This window comes from Hyla sarda, chromosome 5 (assembly GCF_029499605.1).
Source record: "Hyla sarda isolate aHylSar1 chromosome 5, aHylSar1.hap1, whole genome shotgun sequence".
Lineage (NCBI taxonomy): Eukaryota > Metazoa > Chordata > Amphibia > Anura > Hylidae > Hyla > Hyla sarda.
In genome coordinates this window covers 223,846,280-223,865,703 of record NC_079193.1, presented here as the reverse complement: position 1 = coordinate 223,865,703, position 19,424 = coordinate 223,846,280, and the positions used below count along the sequence as shown (strand labels likewise).

Genomic DNA, 19,424 nt, shown 5'->3' with positions numbered 1-19,424 from the left:
TTGACTGGAGTTGTGGCTACACAACAACCCACCCAGGTTAGCATTGTTCTTGCCAGTTGATGCACGTTATATATACCTCCTTAACTATATTACCCGATGTTTAGATCCGCCTCTTTTTTCTTTTTATGTATATGTACGTATAGCAGAAACTAGTTGAAACTACCGTATTAAAAAGTCATATACATGGGCAGTTTAACTCAACATATCACCCCCAACCTCAATGCCATGCATGGATTCCTCTTCAGTCAATGGGAGTGCCTAGCGAAGCTATCTTTATGCTGTTGACTATATGGATTGTACTGGACTTTGCAGCCATGTATTCACAGGTGACTAGTCCGTGTACAGACAGATATGCCACTGTTATTCAATGAGATGTAAGTATACCGGCACATACACTAGTAGTAGTCAAATAACCGTCTCATGGAATGACTGCTACACTTCTTGCACCTGCTCCGATTACAGTGGTGCACAATGCAAGTCCACAAGTAAGATGAGATAATAAGTAAGAATTGATGCCAGCACTCACCATTTGAAGATCTTTCTTGAAAGTATCGGTGCATCTGTACAACTTCGGCAGGCATGGACGTTAGAAGCAGGGGTATTGGGACAGCGCTGTTTTGTGCAGCTCGCGTGCTTCCACAAGCCGAAGGCCGAAGGCTTGTGGAAGCGTGTGAGCTGCGCGAAACAGTGCTGTCCCTATACCCCTGCTTCTAACTTCCATGTTCGACAAAGCTGTACAGATGCCCCGATACTTTCAAGAAAGATCTTCAAATGGTTAGTGCTGGCATCTATTGTTACTTATTATCTCAGATATCCCATTGTACAGAACTAGAGTGGAAGCATTTCCATTGCACTACTGACAGAACTAGCGCAGTAAGGCTATAATTTACACACAAATAACGTCTTCCTTTATGGAAATGACCATGTTACACACGTTGTGTGAATCATTCTTTCAGCAGCCACATAAAGATTACTACTAACAAAAGAGGAATGAATGAATCAAGCTATGAATCAAGCTATGACACTAAGGTGATATTTATCTGCCTCCCTTCTAGCAGTGCCCAGGCTTGGCTTCATATCATTCTCCCTTCATTTGTGGGCTGCACCAGATGGGATGGAATATAGAGTAACCAATTGTTTTACTAGACCTGTGTTTCCCAACCTTTTTCGGGTCGGGGCACACCTCGGGAAAAAAAAATTCCGCGTTGTAGTTCCCCCACATTAGGTCTAGTATAGTCCCCCACATTAGGTCCAGTATAGTTCCCCCACATTAGGCCCAGTATAGTTCCCCCACATTAGGTGCAGTATAGTTCCCCCACATTAGGTGCAGTATAGTCCCCCCCACATTAGTTCCAGTATAGTTCCCCACATTAGGTGCAGTATAGTCCCCCCACATTAGGTGCAGTATAGTTCCCCCACATTAGGTGCAGTATAGTCCCCCCACATTAGGTGCAGTATAGTTCCCCACATTAGACCCAGTATAGTTCACCCACATTAGGCCCAGTATAGTCCCCCCACATTAGGTCCAGTATAGTCCCCCACATTAGGTCCAGTATAGTCCCCCCACATTAGGTCCAGTATAGTTCCCCCACATTAGGCCCAGTATAGTCCCCCCACATTAGGTCCAGTATAGTCCCCCCACATTAGGTGCAGTATAGTTCCCCCACAGACATACAGCCTTCAGCCATACAGTGTATTACTGAAGGCTGTATGCCTGTGTACTGCCCCACTTCGGTGTTCTGAGCATCGCTCCTCCGGTCCAGCTATAGCAGTAGGTCCCGGAGGAGCGGTGCTCGGAACACCGAAGGAGACGCGCCGCTGGTAACACTTACCAAGTTGACAGCGCGCGTCCTCCTCGCTGCTCCGGTCCTCCGCGATTGTTGCTATGGGCGCACGCATGGGACGTCAGTGACGTCCCTGTGTGCGCTACCTCCCGGCGGTCCCCGCGTTTTTAAAGTAAACGCGGGGCCGCAGGGACTTAGAGCAATCCCTGTGTCCCGAAAGCAACTTTCAGGACACAGAGATGTCCCGCGGCAAAAACACCCGGCGGGTGTTTTTCCCACGGCACACCCTACACTATGTCACGGCACACTAGTGTGCCGCGGCACAGTGGTTGAAAAACACTGTACTAGACTGATATACAGACGATAAACATGTCAAGTTACAGTGTATTTCTCATAAAATCTATACAACAATCTGCTCAGCAACCTTGTTCTATACCGCTCCGCCTTTAGACTGGGCTGCACTTAAACATCACAAGTTACCCCTTTATGGCTAGGGGATAAATGACTGTACTGTACACAAATCCAGACAAATATCCAGCTCCATGATAACACCTACTTATATTATTTATATAAGGAGCACTTTTGAGGTTTAGTGGTCCTTTAAAGCAAGCAGATCTGATGCAGTGTTTTACATTTAAGCAGGTCCTTAGCCCAGAAAGACTACTAAAGTCAACAAATGCTACAGATACCCATTTATCTTCCCTGCACCAAAGCTGCTAACCTGCCATGATAAGCTTGCCTTATGGAGGAGGCCCACAGTCTACAACAGTGTTCTCCAAACTGGAGTTTCTACCACAAAAGGAAACCCAGAAAAATGAGGATTAAAAAAAGACACGCTAGCCAGTTTTGCCTTTGAAGTTCTTATTATTTCCTAAGAGATAAGCATTAGCACAATAGAAATAATTGAAAAGAAAGGTGTTGAGCTTGTCGCTATCAGTGATCTGTTTTGTATCGAGGCACATCATGCATAATTCATTGAGGATTTTGCTCAAAAATCTATCAGAAAAATAAATTTTAGGATGCTGCTTAGTATTGGCTTATCCGGTCTATGTGATGTGCCAGTTGGAAAAAGAGAATGCGCTCCAGTTGCCAAACTACTAATGACAAACTATTCACATAATATATTCTCCATTTTCTCAGGCTGATCAAATACATTGTATCCCATGGCATTTACTGAAAATGGAATCATAGGGTTAGGCTTGGTTCACATTAGAAAAATGCAGTTCATCTATGGCGTACATCACCATACCGGCAGAAAGTCATGGCGGCGTATAACATGGCATAAGTTCGGTACACTTATTCATGTTATTGGGCAGAATTTAGTCTAATAATGACTGTGCTCAGTGTGTTCCTAAATGTATACTTTTATTTTACATAATCAAAAGCACACATTCTATCCCTTAAAGGGGTACTCCACTGGCCAGCGTTCGAAAGTAAATGTTCCGAACACTGTTTTCGAGCTGCGGGGGTCGGCCACGCCCCTTGTGAGGTCATGGTCATGCCACCTCAATGCAAATCAATGGGAGGGGGCGTGACGACAGTCATGCCCGCTCCCTATAGACTTGCATTGAGGGGGCGTGGCCATGATGTCAGTGGCAGGTAGGCCAACATATATCACAGATGTACTCCATGTTCTTAATATGAACATTGTCTTATTCTCTTATTGTGCTTAATGGAATAAAATATTTTTGACTTTAGAAGTGGTTTACTGTTACAGTGTAAATAACATGTCACCTATAAGGCAATATAACAAAGAATATGTTGCCGAGGCCACCCTCTGGGAAAATTCAACACCAACAACAAAAGCGTCAGCAACAACGATGTATGAAACATTACAAAAGTTTATTTATTGAGAATAAAAAAATGCACGTTTCACGCCCCCTGACGAAGCGCATTGGCGTGAAACGTGCGTTGGGGTAGGTGCAGGTAACTACATGGCTCGGTTGTGGTAATATACCTCTGTAATCTTTTCTGACTGCTGTTGCATTTATACTCAAATATTGAACCTTATTGTATGGTCTGCATCTTTTCATGTGAGTCCCTTATTTATGCAACGTTTGTCAGTGTTCTTTGCATTCATATACCCCTCACCTTGAGCCTGTATGTTTCTGCCTTTTCTTCCAGCTGTGTACACTGTGCTTTTTAATTGCTATGATGCATTTTTTTATTCTCAATAAATAAACTTTTGTAATGTTTCATACATCGTTGTTGCTGACGCTTTTGTTGTTGGTGTTGAGTGTAAATAACATATATAAATCATAAATAGATTTATAAAATCCTGCGCTTGGAGAGAGTACGGTTGATAGACATTTCCGTGAACATAACCATTCTATTACAACACTTAAATGGTTAATATTTGAGAAGGTTCCCATACAGGCAAATGAAAATCTTAAAGGGTACTCCGCCCCTAGACATTTTATCCTCTATCCAAAGGATAGGGGATAAGATGTCATATCGCGGGGGTCCCGCCACTGGGGACCTCCGAGATCTCGGCTGCAGCACCCACCTTTTGTGGCTTCCAGCAGCGGTGGAGGCTCTCATCATAACGACCACGGTGACGTGAGATCGTCACGCCCCGCCCCCTCAATGCAAGTCTATGGGAGGGGCGTGTCGGCTGTCACGCCCCCTCCCATAGACTTGCATTTAGGGGCGGGGCGTGATGTCACACGGGGGCAGAGTCGTGACGTCACAATCTCACGTCACCGTGGTCGGGAGCCAAAGCCTCCAGCCTTTCCGGAAGCTGCAACATGTGGGTCCTGCAGCCGAGATCCCGGGGGTCCCCAGTGGCGGGACCCCCGTGATCTGACATCTTATCCACTATCCTTTGGATAGAGGATAAAATGTCTAGGGGCGGAGTACCTCTTTAACAAAAGACGTCTGTTACAAAGAGAATATTTTTGGATTACTGAATTAAATAGCGTTTTTCCACATGGTTTGAACGAGATATGTAGTTTTAAAGTATTTCTATAACATAACACCTGAGTTAATGTGAATTTGTCTCTAGAATAGTGTTTCGCATGCGGTTTATTATTGTTAACTTATGTTATGATTCGGCTAGCTGGATGTGGATCCTCTGTGTCAGCGAGGGATTGGCGTGGACCATGTTGGTGGACCGGTTCTAGGTTGCTACTGGTTTTCACCAGAGCCCGCCGCAAAGCGGGATGGTCTTGCTGCGGCGATAGCAACCAGGTCGTATCCACCGGCAACGGCTCAACCTCGCTGACTGCTGAGAAGGTCTAGGCAAAGGCAAGGTCAGACGTAGCAGAAGGTCGGGAGCAGGCGGCAAGGTTCGTAGTCAATAGCAATAGCAGAAGGTCTGGAACACAGGCTTTGGACAACACTAAACGCTTTCTCTGGCACAAGGCAAGAAGATCCGGCAAGGAAGGGAAGGGGAAGTGAGGTTTTATAGACAGGGGGCAGGTGGAAGCTAGTTAGACTGATTGGGCCAGGCACCAATCATTGGTGCACTGGCCCTTTAAATCTTAGAGAGTTGGGGTACTAAGGAGCGGAGCCGTGCGCACCAGGACGTGACAGCCGGGGACCGGGACAGGTGAGTGACTTTGGATGCAATTCGCGAGCGGGCGCGTCCCGCTATGCGAATCACATCCCCGCCGGCAGTGTCAGTGCAGCGCTCCCGGTCAGCGGGTCTGACCGGGTCGCTGCAGAGAGAGGAACGCCGCGAGCGCTCCGGGGAGGAGCAGGGACCCGGAGCGCTCTGCGTAACAGTACCCCCCCCTTAGGTCTCCCCCTCTTTTTATCCTGTAGTTGCTTCACGTGGGACGAGGACATTGGGAGCGATAGTAGAGTTTCCTTCTGGAAGACAGAGAAGGCCTCATCAAAGGCAGGCAGTTCAGAAGGAGTGGGAATGGGGAGGGGGGGCAGAGGGTGAAGCTTGGCACGGGGCAGAGTGTTACCAGGACGGGGGCTATGAGGAGGCAAAGCATAGTCCTGATAGGCCTTGGGGAGACCAGGTGTAGGAGGAGGCACTGAGGCTTGCCTGACGGGACTGGGAGCAGACGTGAGGCATTTTTTGTGGCAAGCAGGACCCCAATTCTTGATCTCCCCGGTGGTCCAGTCAAGGGTGGGAGAATGACGCTGGAGCCATGGCAGACCGAGGAGGACTTCAGAGGTGCAGTTGGGCAAAACAAAAAATTCAATTTTCTCATGATGCAGTCCAATGCTCATAAGCAAGGGCTCTGTGCGGTAACGCACAGTGCAGTCCAACTTCCCTCCGTTGACCGAAGAAATGTAGAGCGGCTTGACGAGACGGGTCACCGGGATGCAGAACCTATTAACCAAAGAGGCCAGAATAAAATTTCCAGAAGAACCAGAGTCCAAGAAGGCCACGGCTGAGAAGGAGGAGTTGGCAGAAGGAGAAATCCGCACGGGCACAGTGAGACGTGGAGAAGCAGACTTCGTACCAAGAGACGCCACACCCACGTGATCTGGGTGCGCGCGTGCATTTCCCAGACATGGAGGACGAATAGGGCAATCCACCAAGAAATGTTCGGTACTAGCGCAGTACAGACATAAATTTTTATCCCTACGGCGAGTCCTCTCTTCATGGGTCAGGTGAGACCGATCCACTTGCATAGCCTCCTCGGCGGGAGGCACAGGGGTAGATTGCAAAGGATACTGTGAGAGAGGTGCCCAGAGATCAAGGTCTTTTTCCTGGCGGAGCTCCTGGTGTCTTTCAGAAAAACACATGTCAATGCGGGTGGCCAAATGGATAAGTTCATGCAGGTTGGCAGGAATCTCTCGTGCGGCCAGCACATCCTTGATGTTACTGGATAGGCCTTTTTTAAAGGTCGCGCAGAGGTCCTCGTTATTCCAAGATAATTCGGAGGCGAGAGTACGAAATTGGATGGCGTACTCGCCTACTGAAGAATTACCCTGGACCAGGTTCAGCAGGGCAGTCTCGGCAGAAGAAGCTCGGGCTGGTTCCTCGAAGACACTACGGACTTCAGCGAAGAAGGACTGAACTGTGGCTGTGGCAGGATCATTGCGGTCCCAGAGTGGTGTGGCCCAAGACAAGGCCTTTCCAGACAGAAGACTAACTACGAACGCCACCTTAGACCGTTCTGTAGGAAATTGGTCCGACAACATCTCCATATGTAGGGAACATTGAGACAGGAAGCCACGGCAGAGTCTAGAGTCCCCATCAAATTTGTCCGGCAGGGACATGCGGAGGCTAGGAGCGGCCACTCGCTGCGGAGCTGGTGGAGGAGATGGTTGCTGCTGTAGCAGTGGCAGAAGTTGCTGTAACATGGCGGTCAACTGCAACAGCTGCTGTCCTTGTTGGGCAATTTGCTGCGATTGCTGGGCGACCACCGTGGGTAGGTCAGCAAGACTTGGCAGCGGCGCCTCAGCGGGATCCATGGCCGGATCTACTGTTAGGATTCGGCTAGCTGGATGTGGATCCTCTGTGTCAGCAAAGGGATTGGCGTGGACCGTGTCGGACCGGCGGACCGGTTCTAGGTTGCTACTGGTTTTCACCAGAGCCCGCCGCAAAGCGGGATGGTCTTGCTGCGGCGGTAGCAACCAGGTCGTATCCACCGGCAACGGCTCAACCTCGCTGACTGCTGAGAAGGCGTGGGACAGAAGGACTAGGCAAAGGCAAGGTCAGACGTAGCAGAAGGTCGGGGGCAGGCGGCAAGGTTCGTAGTCAATAGCAATAGCAGAAGGTCTGTAACACAGGCTTTGGACAACACTAAACGCTTTCTCTGGCACAAGGCAACAAGATCCGGCAAGGAAGGGAAGGGGAAGTGAGGTTATATAGACAGGGGGCGGGTGGAAGCTAGTTAGACTGATTGGGGCAGGCACCAATCATTGGTGCACTGGCCCTCTAAATCTTAGAGAGCTGGTGCGCGCGCCCTAAGGAGCGGAGCCGCGCGCGCCAGGACGTGACAGCCGGGGACCGGGACAGGTGAGTGACTTGGGATGCGATTCGCGAGCGGGCGTGTCCCGCTATGCGTATCACATCCCCGCCGGCAGTGTCAGTGCAGCGCTCCCGGTCAGCGGGTCTGACCGGGGCGCTGCAGAGAGAGGAACGCCGCGAGCGCTCCGGGGAGCAGCAGGGACCCGGAGCGCTCGGCGTAAAACTTACCTAATGTGAACAGGTGCCTATCGAGGATTCCTATATAATCCTTCTCCACACCTTCTCCACACCTGGTACGCATGACTAAGGGCACACGGCCCCGAAATGCCGTTGCGTCCAAGGTGTGAGCAGATGGAAGATCATAGCTCCTATTTGTCCGTTATTAGCTTTGCTCCACTTTGTAAGAAGATTTAAATGAAGTTATGAAATAAAAGTCTTGAAAATTTCTGAAACGAGCTTCTAACTGTGAGTTACTACCCTGCTGGGTCTTTTAAAATCATGGACATTGCTTAATACATTGTCTCAGCCCACTGTGTGTTATCCAAAATCCTGTGCTTGCCCATAACAAGCCATTAGATTGCTTCTTTCATTTTTTTTTTAATACCTTTTAAAAATAAAAGAAACAAACTGATAAGTTGCTATGGGCAACCGCACCACTCTTCCTCTACACAGGTTGTGATAAATCTCCTCAAAGGAAATCTGGCAAAAAGAGATTGGGGAAAGACAGATTAAGACTTTTTCCATTACTATGGCATCAGGGCATCAACAAGTATCTCCATGTGAAGCCCCATGGACCACCATATATACTAAAAGGCCTCAACAGCTAAAGAGCACTGAAAGCTTATCCACCATGCTGCCTATTCATCCCACAATGCTGACTTGCTAAGGCATTTCTGTACACTGCACTGTGCTACTGACCAAATTAACTGGCAAATGTAAGCACACCCGTTCAGGGGGACCTACATTAGGCGTACACAATGGCCATAATGTATTCAATCCTTTCCTAGAACTGTTGACCCTTTCCATTGTTATTCCCCCTCGAAATATATTAATAAATGAAAAACTAGGCATGGTTCCTCTTGTTAATGTGGTGTGTCCCTACACAGTCTGACACTGCTTAATAGAAGCTTACATTGTGCATGGACATACCCCCTTGTCAAGGGGAATGCACCCAGTTGTCAATTTATTCATACATTTCCAGGAGGAATAACAGACAAACAGCACGACACGTAAGTTTTTCATAAATTGTTGTTTTTATAAAAACAATAATTTTTTATGGTGAATACAAGTATTTATTAGAGCTGGCAGGTCCTATTTAAAGGGGTAGTCCAGGGAACTGAACTTTGTAGACACAGGGTATGTTCAGTCGAGCGGATCCACTGTGTATTTTACGCAGCGGATCCGCTGCTGAAGGACCGCTACAGGCTGCCTTTAGATGTGCCTGCTCGGAGCGGCAATACGCCGCTACGAGCAGACACACTGCGATGTGCAAGTCGCCGTGCGCATGCGCAGTATATGCGGTGTGCGGTGATGTGCACATCGCAGCAGTGTGCAATACGCCGCTATGAGCAGGCACATCTGAGGCACCCTGTAGAGGTCCTTTGGGGGCAGATCCACAGCATAAAATACACTGTGGATCCACTCATCTGAAGGCACCCTTATAGAGAATAGCGGCTAGGGGAAAAGAGTCTGATCACAGGAGGGGGTTCCGACTGCTGGGGGATCCCAACGATCTCCTGTACGGGGCAACAACCGACAAATCCGTCCTCGGAGCAGAGTAGTACCCACCTTCCTGGAAGAACAGCCGACTCAGCTAGTCACCAGCTGAGGTGGGACATCGCTGTGGCCAGTGATTGATTAAGTTGGCTGTCACTTCCGTTCATCCAGGAAGATGAGTAAGTAGGATGGGCCCCGTACAAGAGATTGCGCAAACCCCATCGGTCAGACCTCCCACAATCAGACGCTTATCCCCTTTTCGTAAATAGGGGATAAGTGTCTAAAAATTTCAGTCCCCAGACTACCCCTTTAACGGTGTATGATGTGCAACGTTTAGTACAACGCAAACTTGGTACATTTACCTGCAGATGTTTGCTTGAACTTTTCGCTTTTTTTCTTCCTCCATTTCCAAGGCTTGAAAAGTCTACCTAAGGTGGCAAATTTACTCCTTCGTCTGATGGGTGGAGTGTGGGTGCCAGGTACTAGGGACTCAGAGCGCATTGCAGCCAGTCTTTCCACTTCTTCAGCTGAAACATAAAAGATAGGAAAGCACGTCAATTCTGGGGTAACATCCCCTACTCACTGGTGTCGGTAATAGACAATTATGAATAAAATGTCTAATTATTCCTTAATAAAAGAAAGAAAATGCTAAATTCATCTGGAACAATAAACATTGAGATGAAGGCAAATATGTGCCAGTCAGACACTGTCAACCTGGAAGACCAAAAACTAATTTCCTCAAGGGATCTGCACCTCCCATATGCTATCATTCATAACACAACAAAGAAGGAAAGATGAAGTGCTGACAGATGAAGGAGTACGCGAGACGAAGGAACGTCTAGATACAACCATGGAAATGTATTTATGCAACTTAAAAATGTGATGTGTTAGCAAAAAGATAAGACGGCGGACAAGCAGCCAAATCCCTCTCCTCCATCTTGCCATGTGTTCAGTCTGAAGTAAAATGTAGGATTTTATGGCCAGCGTGCAGACAAAGACACATAATCACATATATCTTATTAAAGGGGTATTCCAGGAAAAACTTTTTTTTCTATATCAACTGGCTCCAGAAAAACAGATTTGTAAATGACTTCTATTAAAAAATCTTAATCCTTTCAATAATTATCAGCTGCTGAAGTTGAGCTGTTGTTTTCTGTCTGGCAACAGTGCTCTCTGCTGACATCTCTGCTTGTCTCGGGAACTGCACAGAGTAGAAGAGGTTTGCTATGGGGATTTGCTTCTAAACTGGGCGGTTCCCGAGACACGTGTCATCAGAGAGCACTTAGACAGAAAAGAACAACTCAACTTCAGCAGCTCATAAGTACTGAAAGGATTAAGATTTTTTAATAGAAGTAATTTACAAATCTGTTTAACTTTCTGGAGCCAGTTGATATATATATAAAAAAAAGTTTTTTCTTGGATAACCCTTTAAGTGTTCCTTTACATAAAGCTCTATGAAAAGAACTCAGCCTCCCAGATATCTCCTATTATTGCATATAGTAGTAGAGCAGTGTTTTCCAAACAGTGTGCCTCCAGCTGTTGCAAAACTGCAACTCCCAGCATGCCCGGACAGCGGAAGGCTGAATTTATGAGTTATCAAGATGGTGCCAATGACACATGAACTCAATGGGCATATTATACACCTTTATGGCTGGTATATATATACTGTATATATATATATATATATATATATATATATATATATATACACATCAATCATTTCCATCAAGTACAGTCATATATCCATTTACTATTCTGCTTAGGTTTCACCCTATTTCTGAATGAGAGACTAAAAGTGGGGCACACCATGTGATCTATTACTCACCACAATAGGTGTCAGAATTTTTGGCAGAATAGGCAACAGCTTTTCCAGCATTCATAAAAAAAATATGTTAATAAGTGAATGCCCCATTAAAAGATTGTTTAGCAACCTCCATTTGAGAATGGTGAACAGCTGATCGTGGGTGCTCCTGCTGCCGCGTCTGTCCAATTTACTGCTGAAATATCGCATTACTGTGCACCCATTAAACTATCAACGCAGTACCTATCCCCACAACTTTTATTTAGAGGCAAAGTAAATCAAAGTTAGGTTTCTTTATAAGGTCGGATAACTCTAAGCATTGTCATGATACACTTGAGCTGGGTTACCATTTTGCATTTCCGCATCTTGAACATCATACGGTTTTCTGGTTACATCACTGACAAAATGGGGGAATTTATCATTATGTTTGGATTTTTTTTTTTTTTTTTTGCCGCAATTGTTTGGCACAGTCATTTTCTGCGGCAAAATGTCTGACTTTTCATATAGAAGATTTCTAAAGCAGCTGAGTCTATGGTTGTATTTGGATAGGAATTATGCAATGGTAATATGTGTTAAGCCTATCAGGCTGTATTTGTGCGAGGGGCGTGAGTACTTTGGGGTGTTAAGGAGTTGTGTGTAGGGGGCAGGGGTATATAACGCCCCTGCACCTACTGGCGGGTCGTACACCTGAAGTTTTTTGGAACAGGTAGAGGTGCTGCATCCAGCGTTTGATTCTCCCACCATGTGTTGAAGTTCTATGGCTGCTCACCTCTATTGAGCCTCGCTGTTCCTGAGCGTAATGGCGTCGGCACGGCCGCAACATCTCCCGTAGTCTGCTACCTGCCTCACGACGGGATGCTTGGCCGACCGCTTGGTAAGATCGTGGCTTACCTCCAGTACATAAGCTTGTACCATTATACTGTACATACGCTCGATAACATCATTACACATAAGCAGTTGTATACCCTCCATACATGACATGTCTGCTGGCACAATTGTTACGCAAGACCTGTCACATTTACAGGCTCGATGACTACGCTAAGACCTGTCACGTCTACAGGCACGATGGTTACGCAAAGACCTGTCACATCTACAGGCACGATGGTTACGAAAGACCTGTCATGTCTACAGGCACGATGGTTATGAAAGACCTGTCATGTCTACAGGCACGGTGATTACGCAAAGACCTGTCACGTCTACAGGCACGATGGTTACACAAAGACCTGTCATGTCTACAGGCACGGTGATTACGCAAAGACCTGTCACGTCTACAGGCACGATGGTTACACAAAGACCTGTTATGTCTACAGGCATGCCTGTTGGTGTACAGGCGATATGGCGCCACAAGGTTATTATCACCAAAGGTCTGTCATGCAGTTTTGTTCTTGTATATCATTTTGCTAGCAGTTTATTTTTGCCTCTCAATAGCAGGAACTTAGATAGCTTTCTGTTATGCCTGACAGGTATCTATCGGTTTCACCCTTGCCATGATGTCATAAGTAAGTATTTCATGATGTCATAAGTAAGTATGTTAAAGATGCATATATCAGCTAGCATGTTAGCCTGTTCCTGTTTCAGTGCCAGCTACTTTCTTTCAGAGTGGGCGTGACTATCATAGCTAGTTCGCAGATCCTACTTTTCTGTCTCAAGTTAGAGTCTAAATATGGGTTTGTGTTAGTTGTTGTGGTATTGGGTTACAATTATGAATTCTGTTATTTATCCTACCAGGTTAACTTTTGCCCTCTTAAGGTGTGGCCTCCGTTGCGGTTATTGGGCACAGATCTGACCGCTTTGTTGAGTTTGATGTTGTTCCATGCAGGTGTGTGCGTATCGATCTAACCAAGAGCAAAAATGTGAAACTCCGAGCACAAGTGTTAAGCCTATCAGCCTGTATATGTGTGAGGGGCGTGAGTATTTTCCACCCCCGCACTTCTAGGCTGGGTGTTAATGAGTTGTGTGTAGGGGGCGGGGGTATATAATGCCCCTGCTCCTACTGGCTGGCATACGTGATGTTTTTTGGTCCCCTCCCACCCCTCCCTTTTTTCAATTTATACATTTACAGGGCATGTCCTCTTAAGGCGTTGCCTCCACTGCAGTTATTGGGCACAGATCTGACCACTTTGTTAAGTTAGATGTTGTTCCATGCAGGTGTGTGCGTATCGAGGTGTGTGTGTAACCACGAGCACGAGTGTGAAGCCCAGAGCACAAATTTACTATGTGCAACTTTTCATAAAGACAGTTGGGCTCAAAATGTCGTAAAGCCACGCAACCTCCAGTTATCATAGCCAAAGTTTCCACATGCTGTGCAACAAAATGATAACTGTGGTGCACAACAGCCAAATATCTAACCCAAAAACATGTTAAAAAACAACCTGACAAAAACCTGTTTTAATAAATTCCACCAATGATTATATTTGTCATATATATAATGCCATATACGGTATGTAACCCACACAACCCCAAAAACAGGAGTAAGACTATATGGCTGTTTTTGTATATCCTATAAACTATTATAAAGAATGACTTCACACACATGGCTACCTCTCTGGTAGGAAGGGTCTCTCCTGTTATCAGAATTGGTAGCTTCCTAGTGGTAAGATACACATTGATATTACATTTATTGCATATTAAAAAGTACCTATCACCAAATAAACTGTTCTCAACTCCGGCTATGTCCCCTAACTACTCCTAACACCCCTCCTGCCCTTAAAAAAAATTTCAGAGCTTTAAAAAGCTCTGTATTTTACCTTTCTTCTTGCTTGCATAGTGCAATTTCCCAGCAGGAGATAGTGGGCATTCCCCAGCAGGCATGACATTACTGAAGCCTGTTGGGGGACCACTTCCGCCCTCACATGGTTGTAGCATTGTGATGAATAGAAGACCTCAGGCTCTGTGCATGTTTCCGCCTGTGTTACATAGTAACATAGTTCATAAGGTTGAAAAAAGACCAGAGTCCATCATGTTCAGCCTATATCCCTAATGAGTCCCTATTGAGTTAATCCAGAGGAAGGCAAAAAAAAACTCAAAAAAACCCTCACTGTTGCTATCAGTGAGGCTCTCCTTCAGCCGTCAGTCTGTGTGGCTTTCTGTGAGAATCTGTGGAGATTTCACTTTCTGTGCAGCTGTCAACCAAGCTCAGTGCAGAGAAATATTTCCTGAGTTCAGACTCCTGCCAGGCCGGGAGGAGACCAATCTCACTATATTAATGGTGGCAGGGAACAGAACAGAGCTACCTAGTAGCCATTTTTTATATTACATGTTAAACATATTTATGTTGATAATTTTAAAAGCAAGTGAATGGGAAAGTGTCTGCTAACCACACAAGGAACACTTTATTAAAAGTTTTATTTGGTGACAGGTACTCTTTAAATTAAAATGTATGTCTTCCAAAGGAAAACAATGTTAAAAGGCAATAAGTACTCCATCTGACTTAAAGGGGCTCATCTGGTCATGGGTTTTTAGAAATTGCCCATGTAGACAGTCCATCCCTATATACAATTGTGTAACCTTGGTATAATATTAAGTTAGAAACTTGGTAAACACTTCAGTAAAGCAATTTAAAGTATAGAGAAACATGACATGGTGATAATGTCCTGGTATTTCAGGTGCTTGTGTTCTTCTATTACATCTTCATTGTACGTCAAGTCATCATCACATTTCTGTTGCACATCACTTGCCTGATGCTAATGGACACTTCTCAGCCACAAGAGCCATAGACTCACATCATCCCTCATTCTACACCACTAGACAATCAGCAGAAAGGATTAGTCAAGTATCTGAATGAAGAACAGCAGTTAATGTTTAGCGTAATTCACCTGTTATATATTGTGGTAGCCCAGTACAGGATTTGCACCCCTGTACCCTTGCTGCCCTGTCAGGCAGCCTCCATACAGTGACCCCTGGGCCCCCCCTGCACCTGTACCCTATGTATATTCCTAAGCCTCTGTGTTGTATAGTGTATTGCATATAAAATGTGTTATGCCTTTAAGACCTTTTGTCATGTGATTGTAACCCAGTGAGGTACCAGTGACCATGTGGCCTACAGGGTGACCTATGGGACCCCTCAGAGTCTCTCCCATATAAGCCCTCGGTGGAGCCTCTGCTCACTCTCTTCCTGCTTAGGCTGGGTTCACACTATGATTTGTAACTACGGTTCCCGTATACGGCTGGGAGGAGGGGGGCGGGGCTTAATTGCGGCGCCCGCACTCAGCCGTATAGGGAACCGTATTTAATGCATGTCTATGAGCCGACCGGAGTGAACCGCAGCCTCCGGTCGGCTGCTTTTTCGGCCGTATGCGGTTTCCCGACCGTAGGCAAAAACGCGGTCGACCACGTTTTTGCCTACGGTCGGGAAGCCGCATACGGCCGAAAAAGCAGCCAACCGAAGGCTGCGGTTCACTCTGGTCGGCTCATAGACATACATTAAATACGGTTCCCTATTTTGCTGAGTGCAGGCACCGCGATTAAGCCCCGCCCCCCTCCTCCCAGCTGTATATGGGAACCGTAGTTACAAATCGTAGTGTGAACCCAGCCTTAGCTGAGTGACAGTAAGGTCAAGTCCTGTAAGAGTGTGTCTGGAGTCCAGATGAGGCATAAAGTCTACTACGCAGCCATGGATCCACAAGTCCACTACCCCCCAGGTCCAAGTCAAAACCTGGTAAGCTACAAACGGGGTAAAGTCTGTCATAGTCAGTCTCAGTCAAGTAAGTCCAAGTCAGTCTGTCTCAAGTCAGCGTGGCCCTGCATCAAATTGTCCAAGTCAACCATAAGTCCCAACAAACCCTGTGGTCTCTGAAGTCACTGGTCACCTCCTTGGGCCTAGCCAAGCTGTTACATCTGCCTGACTCAATAAAGCTGCCGTTGTTTTGTAACTTGGCGTCTGAGTCATCATTTGCCCCCGTGCCTAGCCCAGGATCCAGCGGTATACCTTCGGGTGGTGTAGAGGATAAACTGCGCCCCTGGCATCACGAACACAAGGGGTTAATGCCATCTGCCCCTAGGGTAATTCCATCTACCCTGCATCACACCCTCACCGCAACTTCAACTATGAGTATGTTTTAAATAAATCTACAAGATACAAAACAAACAAAACTAAATATCCAAATGTAAAAATGTAAAGGTATAAAAAAAAGTAATAAAGAAAAGAAAATGTGGCTGTGCGGCGCCATTCTCCACTATCTTCTGCAACCCTATAGAGTTTGAAAGGGGCAGCAGTGCAAAAACTTGAGCACTGCTCCGTTCAAACAGTTCCATTCTAGACCCCCATCTTCTGATTGTCCGGACCCCAGTTGTCAAATCGATCTGAAACTTATCACTTATCCTGTGTATAGATGACAGGTTGTAATCTTAGGATTACCCCTTTAAAGGGGTACTCCGCCCCTAGACACTTTTTTTCCCCTATCCAAAGGATAGGGGATAAGATATCCGCTGTGGCACCCCAGAAATCCAATGCAAAGAGCGACCTTCGCTCCGTGCCGGATGACTGACGATGAAGGGCGGAGGCTTGTGATGTCGTGGCCATGCCCCCTCAATGCTAGTCTATGGGAGGGCTGTCATGCCCCTCCCATAGACTTGCATTGAGGGTGTGTGGCCGAGACGTCACAAGCGTGGCGATGCCGTGATGTCACGAGCCTCTGGCGCTGCACCCGACGCTCTAAACGAACGACGGCTGCAGCAGGGAGATCGGGGGGTCCCGCGGCTGAGGATAAGATGGGATATGATGTCTAGGGGCAGAGTACCCCTTTAATGGTTCTGCTGGTAGCTTCTACATATCAGATAATATAGTACACCTTCTGAGACCTTGTGGACTACATGACTCAACAAGTGGTGGTACAAGGTGTAGAACAAGGGAGACCTAGACAATATTTATGGTTTACAGTGTGGATTTTGTTGTTAACTGTAAAAATCAGCAGAACTTCAGTCTTGTGTGAAAGCATCCATGGCCTATGTGCACACAGTGTTTTTTGAGCTGAGAAAATTTTAGATGTATTAAAGGACAGTTTTCACATTTAGGGCCTGTTCACACGTGCATATTTTTGCTGCAGATCTGCTGCAGATTTGCTGCTGCAGAATTTGCTGCCCATTGTAGGAAAATCAGCTACAGCAAATCTGCAGCAGAAAATACTCACCTGTTACTATGTTATGAAAAAATACATGCGTATTTTCTGCTGCAGATTTGCTTTGTTTCTATTACTTCCGCGCGCCGGTTTGTTCCGTTTTCATGCACAAGACCCACAGCTGAAAGTGCTTTTGTGCAAGTCTTTTTGTTTTTCTGTTGTCTCTGACCCTTCCCAGGATTCCATGCAGCCAGAGACAATATGGTCTCCAGGAGGCCGTGGAGGTAATAGAAGAGGTATTCGAAGAATACTACACAGAATTATAACTTGGGCTCAAAAGCTGAAGAAAAAAAATCATGGAATACCCCGTTAAATAATAGGTAATTTTCTAATGACACATTCATTTCTGATCACTATAAAGAATTTAGAACCAATTCGGATTAGAAAAAGAAAACCCTTACCAAAGCTGGCTTGCCTACTCACTGACTGTTTTACATAAGGATGGTGTTTATGAGGGCTAGCACATATGAGGAAGTTGGCCGGACGTCTGAAAAAGCCTCCTTATATACATGTATATACATATGTGCCACACACAGTATACAGAGGAAGGTGTGTGCCATCCTTACAAACATAATGATTTAGCTCCAAAGTCATCTGATGGCGCCAAGCACAATAATACCATATGTAAGCATTCAATTACACAAGGTACATCTGCAGGCTATTAAAGGATATTGTGCGTATTCCAGGTTACAAATGACAGTTCTAGCCCTGGCAATGTAACACCCCAGAATAATCCGATTACATGCAGGCAGCGGGCTTAGCGCAATTGTTTCATACTAAAGTCTGGCTTTATATAATATGATAGAAATATAATATAACACATAAAATGGGCTTACTTTTTCTAACTCATGTTTTATTATCTTCAGATGACCCTAGACTACTACAAGTAAGTATATATATACCGTATATATACAGCAACAAAAGAATGCAGCAGCACACTGCCAGCACAGGGATATAGGTGAAACATGCAGATAAAACATGGAGAGCTATACAGCTATGGTGTAATAGATGCAAATGTGAAACTATGAAATAGTGAGGCACTTAGCTCGCAAATTTGTCTCCGCCGGCGGTCAAATAGCTTGGACCGTCCCACCGTGATAATGTGGCCTCATTGGGACGGACCCTACACTGTGAATATGCCTCTGTGTGAACAGTTCAGTAAGCATGGCAGGATCTGGAACATCCAAGACACCTTATATACACACCTGATAGAGGTGGGTGGGGTGCAAGGCCAACATGGAGGTAGCCACTCCCCCGTATGTGTAATACAGACAAAGAATAAGTCCAGATCCTGCCATTCTTACTGAACTGTTCAGAAAGAGGCATATTCACAGTGTAGGGACCCTACACTGTGAATATGCCTCTGTCTGAACAGTTCAGTAAGAATGGCAGGATCTGGACTTATTCTTTGTCCCAATGAGGCCACCTTATCGCGGTGGAACGGTCCAAGCTATTTGACCGCCGGCGGAGACAAATTTGCGAGCTAAGTGCCTCACTATCTCATAGTTTCACAATTGCATCTATTACACCATAGCTGTATAGCTCTCCATGTTTTATCTGCATGTTAATGTTTCACCTATATCTTTGTGCTGGCAGTGTGCTGCTGCATTCTTCTGTTGCTGTATATCTAGCCTAGTAGCGTGCACCTGCAGGCCAGGGCCATATAATAGTTTGGTATCAACTAAAGTGCTGGCTGACTTATTCTTTGTCTATATATATATAACTAGACAGCGCATATTTTATTCTCATATACAGAATCGCAATGCATGTTATGTGTCATATATGGTATTTATGTGTCAAATTGGTTTCAAATACAAATAACTTTTACTTTGTACGCAGCTTTACAACATCTGTGTACATCCTGTTTGCCTAGGTGTACGTCATGTGTGCTTCCCCCAAATCTAAAGAGATGCAGGTTCTTCATAAATAGCTATGTAGCTTAGATCTAAGTTTCAAAGTGTGTCCGGGCTGAAGTGAGATTGCGTAAAACTTTGATTGTTTGTGCAAAAATTTGTGACAATCTTAAAGGGGTACGCCGGTGAAAACCTTTTTTCTTTTAAATCAACTGGTGGCAGAAAGTTAAACATATTTGTAAATTACTTCTATTAAAAAATCATAATCCTTCTAGT

General features: G+C 45.7%; 1 protein-coding gene across 8 annotated transcripts in view; it reads right to left on the bottom strand.

Moving 5' to 3' along the window:
- The window catches only part of PHACTR1 (phosphatase and actin regulator 1), a 401,179-nt gene that overhangs the window by 118,805 nt on the left and 262,950 nt on the right, over positions 1–19,424 (bottom strand). For all 8 annotated transcript variants that reach the window (XM_056521185.1, XM_056521189.1, XM_056521184.1 and 5 more), the window contains one exon: positions 9,741–9,905. In XM_056521185.1, the coding sequence (XP_056377160.1) occupies positions 9,741–9,905 (165 nt within the window). The remainder of the gene's footprint in view (positions 1–9,740; positions 9,906–19,424) is intronic.